The 13782-nt window shown below is 41.3% G+C and overlaps 1 protein-coding gene across 2 annotated transcripts in view; it reads left to right on the top strand.

The window, feature by feature from the left end:
* The window catches only part of cd226 (CD226 molecule), a 44753-nt gene that overhangs the window by 16626 nt on the left and 14345 nt on the right, over positions 1-13782 (top strand). For both annotated transcript variants that reach the window (XM_041190319.1, XM_041190320.1), the window contains exon 3: positions 2734-3084. In XM_041190319.1, coding sequence (XP_041046253.1) covers positions 2734-3084 — 351 coding nt within the window. The remainder of the gene's footprint in view (positions 1-2733; positions 3085-13782) is intronic.

Raw genomic sequence — 13782 nt, 5'->3', positions numbered from 1 at the left:
GCAGTCCTGCCACATCCAGTTGTGAATGTAGTGGACAATTAAACAACTCACTGGAGGGGGTGGCTCCACAAATATCCCCATCCTCAATGATGGAGGAGCCCAGCACAGCAGTGCAAAAGATAAGGCTGAAGCATTCGCAACAATCTTCAGCCAGAACTGCCGAGTGGATGGTCAGTCATCTCAGCTCCATGTCATCACTGCAGGAGTTCCTCAGGGTAGTGTCCAAGGCCCAACCATCTTCAGCTGTTTTATCAATGATCTTCCTTCCATCATAAGGTCAGAAGTGGGAATGTTCGCTGATGATTGCACAATGTTCAGTACCATTCATGACCCCTCAGATACTGAAGCAGTCCATGCCCAAATACAGCAAGACCTGGGCAATCTCCAGGCTTGGGTTGACAAGTGGCAAGTAACATTCGTGCCACACAAGTGTCAAGCAATGACCATGTCCAACAAGAGAGAATCCAACTATCGCCCCTTGATGTTCAATGGCATTACCATCACTGAATCCCCCACTATCAACATCCTGGGGGTTACCATTGACCAGAAACTGAACTGGACCAGCCAAATTAATACTGTGGCTACAAGACCAGGTCAGAGGTTATGATTCGATGATGAGTAATTCGCACCCTGAGTCTCCAAAGCCTATCCACCATCTACAAGGCACAAGTCAGGAGTGTGATGGAATGCTCCCTGCTTGCCTGGATGAATGCAGCTCCGACAATACTGAAGAAGCTGGACACCATCCAGGACAAAGTAGTCCACTTGGTTGGCACAACATCCACAAACATTCACTCCCCCCACCACCAACACACAGTAGCAGCAGTGTGCACCATCTACAAGATGCACTGCAGGAATTCACCAAGGCACCTTCCAAACCCACAACCACTACCACCTAGAAGGACAAGGGCAGCAGATAGATGGGAACACCACCAACTGGAAGTTCCCCTCCAAGTCACTTACCATCCTGACTTGGAAATATATCACCACTCCTTCACTGTCACTGGGTCAAAACCCTGGAACTCCCTTCCTAACACCACATGGACTGCAGTGGTTCAAGAAGGCAGCTCACCACACCTTCTCAAGGGTAACTAGGGATGGGCAATAAATGCTGGCCCAGCCAGTGAAACCCACATCCTGTGAATGAATTAAAAAATAATAAAATAAAAAGAGAATGTAAGAGACTTTAAATGGGGAACTGAATTATGTCTCTCTGCTTTGGACCAGTTATGATCTATCTTCAAACCATGCTTCATGTGAAGAGGATAATCTTTAAAATCTTTTCATGTTCAATGCCATAGGTGATTGAGCAATATACTTATATGAATTTACATTGTAACTGTAGTAAACAGTGAGACAAATGAACAAAACTATCTGGAAAGAGGCAGCAGCATGATCAAATATCCTGCAGCAACATAAAATATCACAAGGGAAAGGTAAAACCATCTATGGACTCAGAAAGATTCCATAGATGTACTTGGATGTCTCCAAAATGTGAAGGATCATCTTTGAAACAAAGGTGGTGCACAGTTATGTGTAAAGTATGGGTGTGTTTTCTGTGGTGTGCACCCTCTGCCCAGCCCTAAGTTATGGTGGAACATCAGGAGAACTTTGGATAAGTGGCATTAGCGGATGATTTTATCCAGAATGGGTGTCACACTGATCTCTGGCTGAAGTTATGGAGATGGATCAGTAGATCCCTAAGGAAATTTTGGGTCGAGATTTTTATCATTAAAAAATATTTTGGGTTTGAAATCCATCTTTCAGGTATTGCAAGTGATGCAGCATAATGCTTGATAAAACAGAGAAATGTTCAGAGCTTTCAAAGTCAGAGAAAAGGCCAGGCTAACAGTTACAGGCAGTCTTTAGAAGCCACAACCACCTTCAGGTGAAGGATAGATGTGTGAAGGTTTGAAAGACAGGGCTTCTTGCTACCTGTTTGTTGAGAGAATTGCCTGTACCGTTGTCTCTTTAGGCAATTGCTACTAATGCAATGACCCATAGGTGGAATTATTGAATTTTGATGCTGAAATAATAAACCGTCATGGTGGATGGTAGTGGACGTGGGGAAGATGTTTCCATTAGTAGGAGAGATTAGGACCCGAGGGCACAGCCTCAGAGTAAAGGAAAGATCTTTTAGAACAGATGAGGAGAAACTTCTTTAGCCAGACAGTGGTGAATCTATGGAATTCATTGCCACAGAAGGCTGTGGAGGCCAGCTCATTGAGTGTATTTAAGACCGAGATAGATAGGTTCTTGATTGGTAAGGGGATCAAAGGTTACGGAGAGAAGGTGGGAGAATGGGGTTGAGATTGAATGGCGGAGCAGACTCGATGGGCTGAATGGCCTAATTTCTGCTCCAACGTCTTATGGTCTTATGAGCCATTACAAATGCCAAACACAGTTTTTACTCTTTATCATCAATTGACACCAAATGGCAAGTTAGCGATTTTAGCAGGGAATAGTTAGAGTATGTTGCTGGCTGAAAGTGATTGAATTTCCCTGTTGGTGCTTACCAATTGCTGAGAAGCCCACCAGTGACAACTCAATGTTCCTTTCGGATTCCCATTTTCCACTAGAAAACATCTATAAAATATATTCCAAGCCAAGGATACAACAAAATAACTATTAACCACTAGGAAGTGTGAATTAAATCAGCCTTGCTCACTTCAAGCCTACTCAGAATTTGAACACTCTGACACTGTCACTAATTATGCTAATTGCTTTCTTTAGATATTTTTGAAGCCAAGTTTTCCAGAAGTCGGGCAGCAGACACCCATGTGCAACTAGTACCAGGGAACAATGTGACCTTACCCTGCGGGTTTCCGAATGGGGACAATGTTGTAGAGCTGACATGGCAACGGATGACAGAAGAAGAAATAAACACGATAGTTAAATTCACACGTTTGCAATCGTTTATCAGCTATGACTACAGAAGAAGAATCCAATCTTCCCACTTGCACTCTCAACTCTTCAATCTGACCGTACAGAACGTGACAACAAACGACGTGGGAACGTACTTCTGTCATGTTGTCACGAATAATGGAAGCTGGAGCAAATTCTTTGATGTTGGTGTGGAAGGCAGTAAGCTAGCTATGTGCTAATATAATTCACTCTATTTTTATCCTGTTTTGTAATTGCTCCCACCCCCCCTCCCCGCCTCCACCACCTTCCTCCATCTCCTCTATGGCAAGGATGATTCCAGAGCATAATTGTGGTTTCTGATTCTAATTTACAAATGATCCTTATAGAATTGAACTTGTTTTCATTAGAGAAAAGAAGAAATGAAGAGCGATGTGATCCAGATTTTTTTAAATGCTGAGAGGCATGGAGATATAAGCACATTATTTAACCTCGACTGTGAATTCAGAACCAGAGGAAGAAGGATAAAATTAAAATGCCTCCAGTGAGATGAGAGATGTTAGAAGTTTCTTTCCCCCCATGCATTAGTGGATAGGTAGAATGTGATTGAAGGTTAAAGGATAAGCACACCTAAGATAATAATATACTCCATTGACCTTGAACATCCCTGTGCTGCTAGAACCAGCATGCATTGAATGATGGAGATGTGAGAGTGGATGGATAGTCTGAATTTTTGATGTTTTACCTTCGGCAATTAGGGGGAAACTTTGTGAATTTTTCTCTCGGGAGGTATAGCGCAAGTGTAGATTGTTCAATGTCTGTGGAAGGATCGTGTTTGTTGGACTGAAAAACCTTTCAAAATTACATGCTTATTAAGTTTGTTGGCATATTTCTCCCCTTTCCCTTTAGGCTTATGTGCCACTGAGTGAGAGGATGACCAGATATGCATTTACAAACCTGGCCTGTAATGACTCTCTTAGAGGGATGTGAATGTGGTTCAGGTCAACTACCCTTCAGCTTCCCTCTTCCCCTGGACCCCAAGTTCTTGCGATTCACCATGGTCCTGATTACAGTTAAATTCAAGTTAAACTTTCCTTTCACCTATTTTGTTTGTAAAAATTCCAATGTTCTCTGGGCTTTTAAAAAATTATTAATTCACGGGATGTGGCCATCATTGGTAAGGCCAACATTTATTGCCCATCTATAATTCCTCATGAGAAGGAGGCTTGTTGCTAGACCATTTCAGAGGGCAGTCAAGAAGCAACTATACTGCTGTGGGTCTGAGGTGGCAAATATGCTAGACTTGGTAAGGATGGCAGATTCCCTTCCTTAAAGGACAGTAGTACACTAGTATTGTTAGTTTGGCAGCGTTTGCTGCCTTTACTCCTCTGAAACTGACAGCAACTTTTGGGCCCCACATGCATGGTTAAATATGGAAATCCAGAAGTTGCTATCAATGACTTGTCCAGAAGGTTTCTGTCAATGATTCTACTTTTCTCCAGAGGGTGAGCTTTTGAGGTTCCCCCAGGCTGTAATCAGCTGAAAATCATTGAACTGATGAGAACATCAACTCTTATGCTTAAAAACTATTGAATAAGTTATAACTTGTTGACTGGGTTTTTAACTGCACACCAAATTCACAATTACAGCTAAACATCCTTAATGGCCATGATCGAGTAATTTTATATTTGCTGAATGTCAAGTTTCTCCATTATTGTAAAAGATACAATTAGCCACTTAAGGGCCTCAATAGGTCTGTGGGCAGGCAGCTATGGGAGCTTTACCCATGCCTCTACCTCCATATTATAGGTACTAGGTTGGAGGTGGGTGGGAAGGCAGTGGGCTAGCCACCAGTTGTACTTTACATGCCCTCCCTCAGCCCAAAATGAAGGAGGTGGGTGTAAAACCTGGCCCAATATTTTTAGTTTCTTAAGCTTATGATATTTTTGCTTCTATCCATGTACATGCCCCAGTCATTAATTCCGCTTTCATTAAAATTAGAAAATTAAAAGTGAAGCCATGCAATGGTTTTTGCTTCCAAGTTTGATGACTGTAAGAATATCCCAATGTGACTGGCTGCTTACTCTGCTTGGTGAAAATCACTGTTGCTGGACGCCTGGCAATCCCTTTGGCTTGGTGTCATATTCAAATTGACTTCGGGAAAGGGGGCATTCACGCCACCAAGATCACCAAATCTTTGGATCCGGAAGCAAGTGCCATTGCTTCACTGTTGACCTCAATACCCACCACGTTGCTTATAGAGCTTCATAAGAGTATAGAATCACGTCAATGCACAGATAACAAAAGTACATCACTGCAGGAATATTCCTCAGTGTGGCTAGTAGCTTCAGAAATAATTTTTTTTTTTTGTAGTTCCTTTAAACAGCCTTAGCAGATTTTTGACCTTTCCTGTCCTAAAAACAATCAAACATTTTCACAAATTTACCACTTAAATATCCATATTGATCACAACTGAACTTTATGTCTGCCAGTTCGCAATTACATATCAAAAATATATTATTATACTTCCTCAAAAAATGTAGAACAGGGTTTACTGGCCTCACACATGGTAAAGACATTCTATGTAATGATTGTTTGTATATCACATCAACAGAAGGGATTGAATGTAAGTCAATACATAATTATTTCCAATTGATTAAATTAGAATATATTTGTCGTATTATCCTTTATCCAACATTTTGTTCCTAAGCTTAAATATTGCACATTTCCTGTCTTTGTTAAAATCTGATAATGAGTTACTTATCAGCAACAAGCCATCCTTTACTGCATTCAGTCATTTCCTCCTAAACCTACCTATGAAAAACTTAAGCATTCTTACCCACAAAACCAAACCATATATGACAGTGCAGATTGATAAATTCAAGATAGTACAAAGAAATGGGTTTGAGACAAAGAAAATGTTTCAAGTAATTTTAATTTATGTGTTTACTGCACTTGTTAATTTATAGCTTATTTGGAGAATGTATTATCAAGATCGAATACTATTCAAAGCAATATTTTATCCTGATAATTAGAGTCCAAATGATTACAATTTCTGGATGATCATACTGCATTAACACAGATCTCTGGATTAACAATTTTAAGATGGCCCCCTATTTCTCATGAGGTCACTTTTTTTAAACCATGGAAGCATAGTACCTGGCCCATAGCCTTGCAGGTTACAGCACAACTTTTGCAGATCCAGGTATCTTTTAAATGAGTTGAGCATTTCAACCTCAACCACCAACTAAGGCAGTGAATTCCACCACCCTCTGCGTGAAAAGGTTTTTCCTCATGTCCCCTCTAATCCTTCTACCAATCACCTTAAATCTATGCCCCCTGGTAATTGACCCCTCAACTAGGCAAAACGAGTCTTTCCTGTCTACACTATCCAGGCCCCTCATAATTTTGTACACCTTAATTAGGTCATCCCTTATCCTTCACTGTTCTAAGGAAAACAACCCTAGACTATCCAATCTCTCCTCATAGCTACAATCTTCAAGCCCTCGCAACTCTCTTGTAAATCTCCTGTGCACTCTCTCCAGAGCAATGGTGTCCTTCCTGTAATGTGGTGACCAGAATTGTACGTAAAATTCCAGCTATGGCCTAACCAGCATTTTAGACAGTTCCATTATTACATCCCTGCTTTTGTATTCATTACCCCATCCATTAAGAGAAGGCATTCCATATGCTTTCTTGACCACTTTGTCCACTTGTCCTGCCACCTTCAAGGACTTGTGGTGGACATGCAGTCCAAGGTGTCTCACTTCCTCAACTCCTCTCAATAACTTCCAGTTTATTGAGTACTCGTTTGCTTTGTTTGTCTCCTCGCACTTTTCCAGATTGAATTCCATTCGCCACTTCTCCACCCACTCAACCAAACCGTTGATATCATTCTGGAGTTGACAGCTATCCCCTTTACTATCAACTACATGGCCAAATTTTGTGTCACCTGCAAATTTCCCAATCATGCCTCCCTCATTTAAGTTTAAATCATTAATATATACAACAAACAGCAAGGGCCCCACCACTGACCTCAGTAGAACACACTGGAAACCGTTTTCCATTCGCAAAAATATCCATCGACCATTACCCTTTGTTTCCTGTCACTGAGCTAATTTTGGATCCAACCTGCCACCTTCCCTTGTACTCCATGAGATCTCACTTTCCTGTCTAATCTGCCATGTGGCACTTTGTCGAAAGCCTTACTGAAACCCTTGTAGACAACATCCACTGCACTACCCTCATCAAACCTCCTTGTTACTTCCTCAAAAAATTCTATTGTTAGTAAAACACAATCTTTCCCTAACAAAACTATGCTGACTATCCCTAATCAATCGTGCCTTCTTAAGTGACAGTTTATCCTGTCTCTCAGAATTGTTTCCACTAATTTTCCCACCACCGAAGTCAGACTGGCCAGCCTATAATTTTCTTGCCTATCCCTCGCACACTATTTAAATAATGGTACAATGTTTGCAGACCTCCAATCCTCTGGGATCTCACCTGTATCGAGTGAGGATTGGAAAATGAGCCTCAGCACATCCATTATCTCCTCCCTGGCTTTATTCAATAGGCTGGGATACAATCTATCCGACCTTGGTGATTTATCCATCTTCAAGGATGCCACTACATCGCCTCTCACAATGCTTATTATATCTAATATTTCACAGTCCTCTTCTTTAGCTATAATGTCTGCATCATCACTCTCCTTAATGAAGACAGAGATGAAGTATTCAATGAGAACCTTGCCCACACCTTTGGCGTCAACCCACAGGTTACCATGCACACCTCTGATAGGCCCTACATTTTCCTTCATTATTTTCTTGCTCTTAATGTACTAGTAAAACATCTTAGGATTTTCTTTGATTTTACCTGCCAAAGTTTTGTTGTATCCTCTGTTTACTTTCCTAATTTCAATTTTAACTTCATCCCTGTACTTCCTGTACTTTCTAGGCTTTCTACAATATTAAGTCTTTTGAGACTGTCATCAGCTTTCTTTTTCTGCTTTATCTTGGCTTGTATGCTTCTGGATAACCAGAGGGCTCTAGATTTGGCAGTAGCACCCTTTTTCTTTGTGGGGACACGTCTCCAATGTGCCCATAGAATTTTGCCTTTGAATGTCTCCCACTGATTTCACACAGTTTTTCCTGCTAATAGCTGTATTCAGTCCACTTTCAGCATCCTGAGCTCACCTCTCAGCTTTGTACAGTTTGTCTTCCCCCATTTTAGAACTTTTACTCCTGTTCTATCTTTGTCCTTTTCTATAATGATGCTAAATCTAACTATGTTATGGTCATTATCTCCAAAATGGTCCCCCACTACTACTTCCTTTACTTGCCCAGCTTCGTTTGCTAAGACTAAATCTAGAATTTCACCCCCTCTCATTGGGCCTGTTACGTTCTGGCTAAAAAAGTTCTTTTGAATGCAGTTCAAGAATTTTAAGCCCTCTGTGCCCTTCACACTGTTCGTATCCCAATTGATATTAGGGTAGTTGAAGTCCCCAAAGATTACTGCCCTATTGTCTTTGCACTCAGAAATCTGTCTACATATTTGCTCTTCTAACTCTCTTTCACTATGTGAGGGCCTATTGTACACTCCTAGCAGTGTGACTGCCCCTTTTTTTATTTCTGAGTCAAGCCATCTGGCCTCATTTGATGCTTCAATGGTCCCAAGCCCTTCCACAGATGTTGGCTTGTGCCTGTGATTGCCCCCATCCTGAGGTTTGGTCTTAACAGTGTAACTAGGGGAAGGTGGTAAATACACAGAATGGAAGGGAAGATTGGAGGAGAATTGCCTTGATAGTTCAAATGGATGTTAATTGAATTACTTTGTTAAGGAGCCAAAAATAGGCTAGAATGTAGGGGAACTTGGAGGCTAGACATTGAAAAAAGGCATCAAAAAACAAAGAGATAAAAGTTATGTACTTACTTGATTCTGGAACAGTCCCAGCAGATTGGAGGGTGGTAAATATAACCCCACTATTTAAAAAGGAGGGAGGAAAAAAGCAGGGAATTAAAGACCAGTTAACCTAACATCAGTGATAGGGAAAATACTAGAGTCTGTTATAAAGGATGTGATAACAGGACACTTAGAAAATATCAACGGGATTAGGCAAAGCCAACATTAGTTTATGAAAGGGAAATCATAATTGACAAGCCCAGGGATGCTTATGAAGTGAGATTGGGCAAACTGGGCCTGTATACTCTAGAGTTCTGAAGACTGACAGGTGATCTCATTGAAGCCTACAAAATACTTAAAGGAATAGAAAGGTAGATGCAGTTAAGATGTTTCCCCTGGTTGGGGAGTCTAGGACCAGGGGACACAATTTTAAAATAAGGGAGAGGCCACTTAGAACTGAGATGAGGAGAAATTTCTTTACAAAGAGGGTTGTGAATCTTTGGAATTCTCTACCCTAGAGGGTTGTGGAGCTCAGTCATTGAGTATGTTTAAGGTAGAGATTGATAGATTTCTGATTAACAATAAGGTAAAAGGTTATGGGGATAATGTGGGTAAAAGGCATTGAAGGGCTTGATCAATCATGATCGAATTGAATGGTGGAACAGACTCGACAGGCTGAATGACCTTCTCCTGTTCCAATGTACTGGAGTTTTTTGAGGATGTATTTAGCAGAAGAGTTGTAGAAGAACCATTGAATGTGGTGTATTTGGATTTTCAGAAAGCTTTTGATAAAGTCCACATAAGAGGTTAGTGTACAAAATTAAAGCACATGGATTTGGGGGTAAAATATTGCATGGATTGAGAATTGGAAATCGAAAACAGAGAGTAGGAATAAAATGGGTCTTTTTCGGAATGGCAGGTGGTGACTAGTGGGGTATTGCAGGGATCAGTGCTTGGGCCCCAGCTATTCATAATATATATCAATGATTTGGGTGAGGGAACCAAATGTAATATTTCCAAGTGTGCTGATGACACAAAACTAGGTGGGATTGTGAGTGGTAAGGAGGAAGTAAAGAGGCTTCAAGGCAGTTTAGTCAGGTTCAGCGAGTGAGCAAATACATGACAGATGCAGTATAACGTGGGTAGTGTGAAGTTATCCACTTTGGTAGTAAAAACAGAATGGCAGAGTATTATTTAAATGGTGATAGATTGGGAAATGTTGAAGTACAAAGGGACCTGGGTGTCCTTGTACACCAATCACTGAAAGCAAGCATGCCGATGCAGCAAGTAGTTAAGAAGGCAAATGGTATGTTGGCCTTCATTGTGAGAAGACTTGAGTACAGGAACAAGGATGTCTTACTGCAGCTATCCAGGGCTTTGGTGAGACCACACCTGGAGTATTATGTGCTGTTTTGTTCTCCCTACCTAAGAAAGGATGTTCTTGCCATAGAGGGAGTGCAGCGAAGGTTCACCAATCTCATTTTTGGGTTGACAGGATTGTCATGTGACGAGAGATTGGGCCCACTAGGCCTGTATTCACTAGAGTTTAGAAGAATGAGAGATGGATCTCATTGAAACATATAAGATTCTGACAGGGCTGGACAGACCAGATGCAAGGATGATATTTCCTCTGGCTGAGGGGGTCTAGAACAAGAGGTCACAATCTCAAGATGCAGGGTGTACCACTTAGGACTGAGACGAGAAGAAATTCCTTCACTCAGTGAGTGGTGAACCTGTGGAATTTCTCTACCACAGAGGGCTGTGGAGGCCAAGTCATGGAATATATTTAAGAAAGAAATAGAATTCTAGACTCTAAAAGCATCAATGAGTAAGGAGAGAGTGCTGGAGTATGGTGTTGAGATAGAGGACCAGCCATGATCATAGTGAATGGTGGAGCAGGCTCAAAAGGCCAAATGACCTACTCCTGCTTCTATTTTCTATGTTTCTATGTTTAATTTTCAAAAATTCTTTACAGTTACAAATTCACTCTTGGATCTAGCCAGAGCCGTGCCTATTGTAAAATAGTGTGACACTCGTTATGCATGAAATCTCACAAAAAGTAACAAAATGAATTGTCAGCTAATCTGTTTTGGGAAGTGTGCGTAGAGGGAGGCCAGGACACCAGATGAACCTCTTTCTCTTCCATCTTTACTATTCAATTCCAAGCTTCTTGCTCCTCCAAAGGAGTTCTGTTTTCTACTTTTTATCTTTGGAATGGTGATTTGTTTCCAATTAAATCAGGTAATTCACCAAAGCATTGGGGGTAAGTTAACAGTTTTTTTTAACATTGAGGTTTATTAGCGCATGCATTTTTCTGGCACAAGTGGCTACTACAGGAGAAACTATAACAATTTAAAAGGGATTTTGAGGAAAGGGTTTGGATGAACGGCAGGGAGATGGGACTAGAATGGTTAGGGCTACTTGAACATAGACGCACTGAGTCAAATGTGCTAGAGCTTTGGATTTAACAGCTACAATCAGGCAGCCTGCCCACCCCTGCACCCCGCACCCCACACCCCGCACATACATCCAGCGTCATCACGCCAGTCTCCAATATTACAGAAGGTGAGCAGGTGTGGAAGTCAGAAGCCTGGCCGCCATTTCAAAATAACCAATTAACAAGCTATTGAGCTTGTTAATGAGCCAATTGTATGCAATTTTCACCGCCCTGCTCCAGTTTGTGGGGGTCAGGCAGGAAAATATTTGGGAGTGCTTTACGGCAGGCATGAGGATGTGGCACGGGGCAGAAGAGAAGGCTTGCCAATGGGACCATGGCTGCACGTAGCAACAGTCTGCTGGTCATAGAGTCATTTACAGCACAGGAGGAGGCAAATTGGCTCTTTGAGTCCATGCTGGCCCTCCATGGAGCAATCCAGTCAAGCCCACTCCCCAGCTTGATCGCCGTAGACCTGCAGGTTTATTTCCTTCAAGTGCCCATCCAATTTACTTTTGAAATCATTGACTGTTTCCACTCCCGCCACCCTCATGGGCAGTGAGTTCCAGGCCATTACCTCTTGCTGCAAAAAAAATTCCCTCCTCAAATTCCCCTTGCATCCCTTGCCCAAAGCCTTAATTCTGTGTGGAGGTGGCAGTGTTTTTGTATGTTTTTTGGACATCATTTATTTACTGTTTTGAGTCTGCCATAAGAAATAAGGAGAGATTGAGAGGCCAGAGGGCCTTCTAACAGGCGGCCGTGACTGACTTCGTTTTTACCCCTACACTACCTGACATTCCAGCCTAGAAGTCCGATTGGGCATGGAGCCTCCCTTCGCACTTCAAATTGGCCGCCTTCACACTGGGCAGCCGCAAATTAGCTGTCAAGCGCTTGATTCAATGTGCTGGGACATCCGGCGGGAGTGAGTGGACCAGCCACTTTCCATTCCGCCTCCCTCACCCTGCCAAAATCCTCAAATCCAGGCCATATTCTCTCAATTTTTGCCAACCTGGCTCTGTACTCAGTCAATGCTCACACACATATACTTTTAACAGGGATTACTGTGTAGTGATAAAGGTGAGAGCCCTTGATGAATCTCTTGCCTGAGAATACAGAGATCAATCCCAGCTTTCAAAACCCCTACCTTTTCCGGGATTAACTAACCAGCCACAAGGAAAGCTTGTGACCTTTCTGATCAGTATATGACGCATTTACCCACTGTAAACTTAGGGAATTACCCTGATAAAACTTGAAAGGAGTTTTTTTCTGTGTTGCAAGTGTATTCTCTAGAAAGTACACTTGAAGTGAGTGTTACAACAAGTATTATACTCTCAAAATAGAACTCTTTCTAATTGATCTTAGTGCTTTCATAACAATTGATTCTCTTTTCTAATTGAAGATCAGACAATTAAAAACTTCAGCAATTAAAGCCCTACTGTGTAACTACGTAACTCTCTTGGCTAAATTTAAAAAGAATTGATTGTAAAATGTGATGCCAAGTTAGCTGACAAGATATGGCCCTGCTCCGATGGAAGTTGCGTGCACTATGTTCTCCATATAAGTTTTGTGTAGGTCTCAGCGATTTGGATGCAGGGAGGAATGTATAGATCCATGTGGTGAATGATATTACTGCAAAGGTTTGACTGAAGTTTTAAAGAGTTGTTGTAACACCATCTTGCAAACTGGCATTGGCCTAAGTTGAGTTTCTGGGAAGTCTGGATGGGATTTCCTTTGGTGTATGATAACATCTGTCTATGAAGTTCCAAGCCAGGTGGTCAGCTGTAGTGCAAATAGCCTTCAACACTATTAGATTCATTAAAAATATTTTGCATTGAATGTTGTGTTGTGATGACTATTCATCTAAACTGAATGATAAGATGAATGCATTGTTACAAAGTAATCCATAAAACCAGGCAGTGAAGGATAAAACCGTTAAGTTTTTTTTAACATTGAGGTTTATGAGAACATGCAATTTTTGGCACAAGTGGCTAGTACAGGTGAACCTATAACAATTTAAAAGGAATTGGATGAATTGGTAGAAAGGGTTTGGATGAATGGCAGGGAAATAGGATTAGAATGGATAGGTATATTTGAACATAGATACACTGAGTCAAATGTGCGCTATTGTCTAGATTTCGGCAGCCTGGTCCTGTGCTTAGTCAATGTCCAAACACACAAATTTATAACAAGGATCACTGTTATACACTTTTATAAACATTTATTTACAGAGGTATACATTACAAACATCTGCCTCCAAACACAACAACCACAGTTTCAGCCTATTCTTATTAACAGGAGTACAAGCGAATCCCCAGTTAATGCCATAACCTGCATACAATTAAATACATTTAACATGCACCAGGCTGTAACCTTATATATTCTAATCTGTGTGAGTACATGGACTTTTGAGCTTTCACTAATATTAATACGAAGAACATTTCAGCATATTGCTCTCAAGCATGCTGAGTAAATAGATATCCATTGTAAATTAGGGTTTAGGATTGGCCTTGTTTTCACATGGCATTGTTAGTTATGAGCTCAATATGATAAAACCCTCTTTATTTGCTTAGATGTTGAAGAGAAAAAGA

This window comes from Carcharodon carcharias, chromosome 6 (genome assembly GCF_017639515.1).
Source record: "Carcharodon carcharias isolate sCarCar2 chromosome 6, sCarCar2.pri, whole genome shotgun sequence".
Classification (NCBI taxonomy): domain Eukaryota; kingdom Metazoa; phylum Chordata; class Chondrichthyes; order Lamniformes; family Lamnidae; genus Carcharodon; species Carcharodon carcharias.
This window is presented reverse-complemented; position numbering and strand designations above follow the sequence as displayed.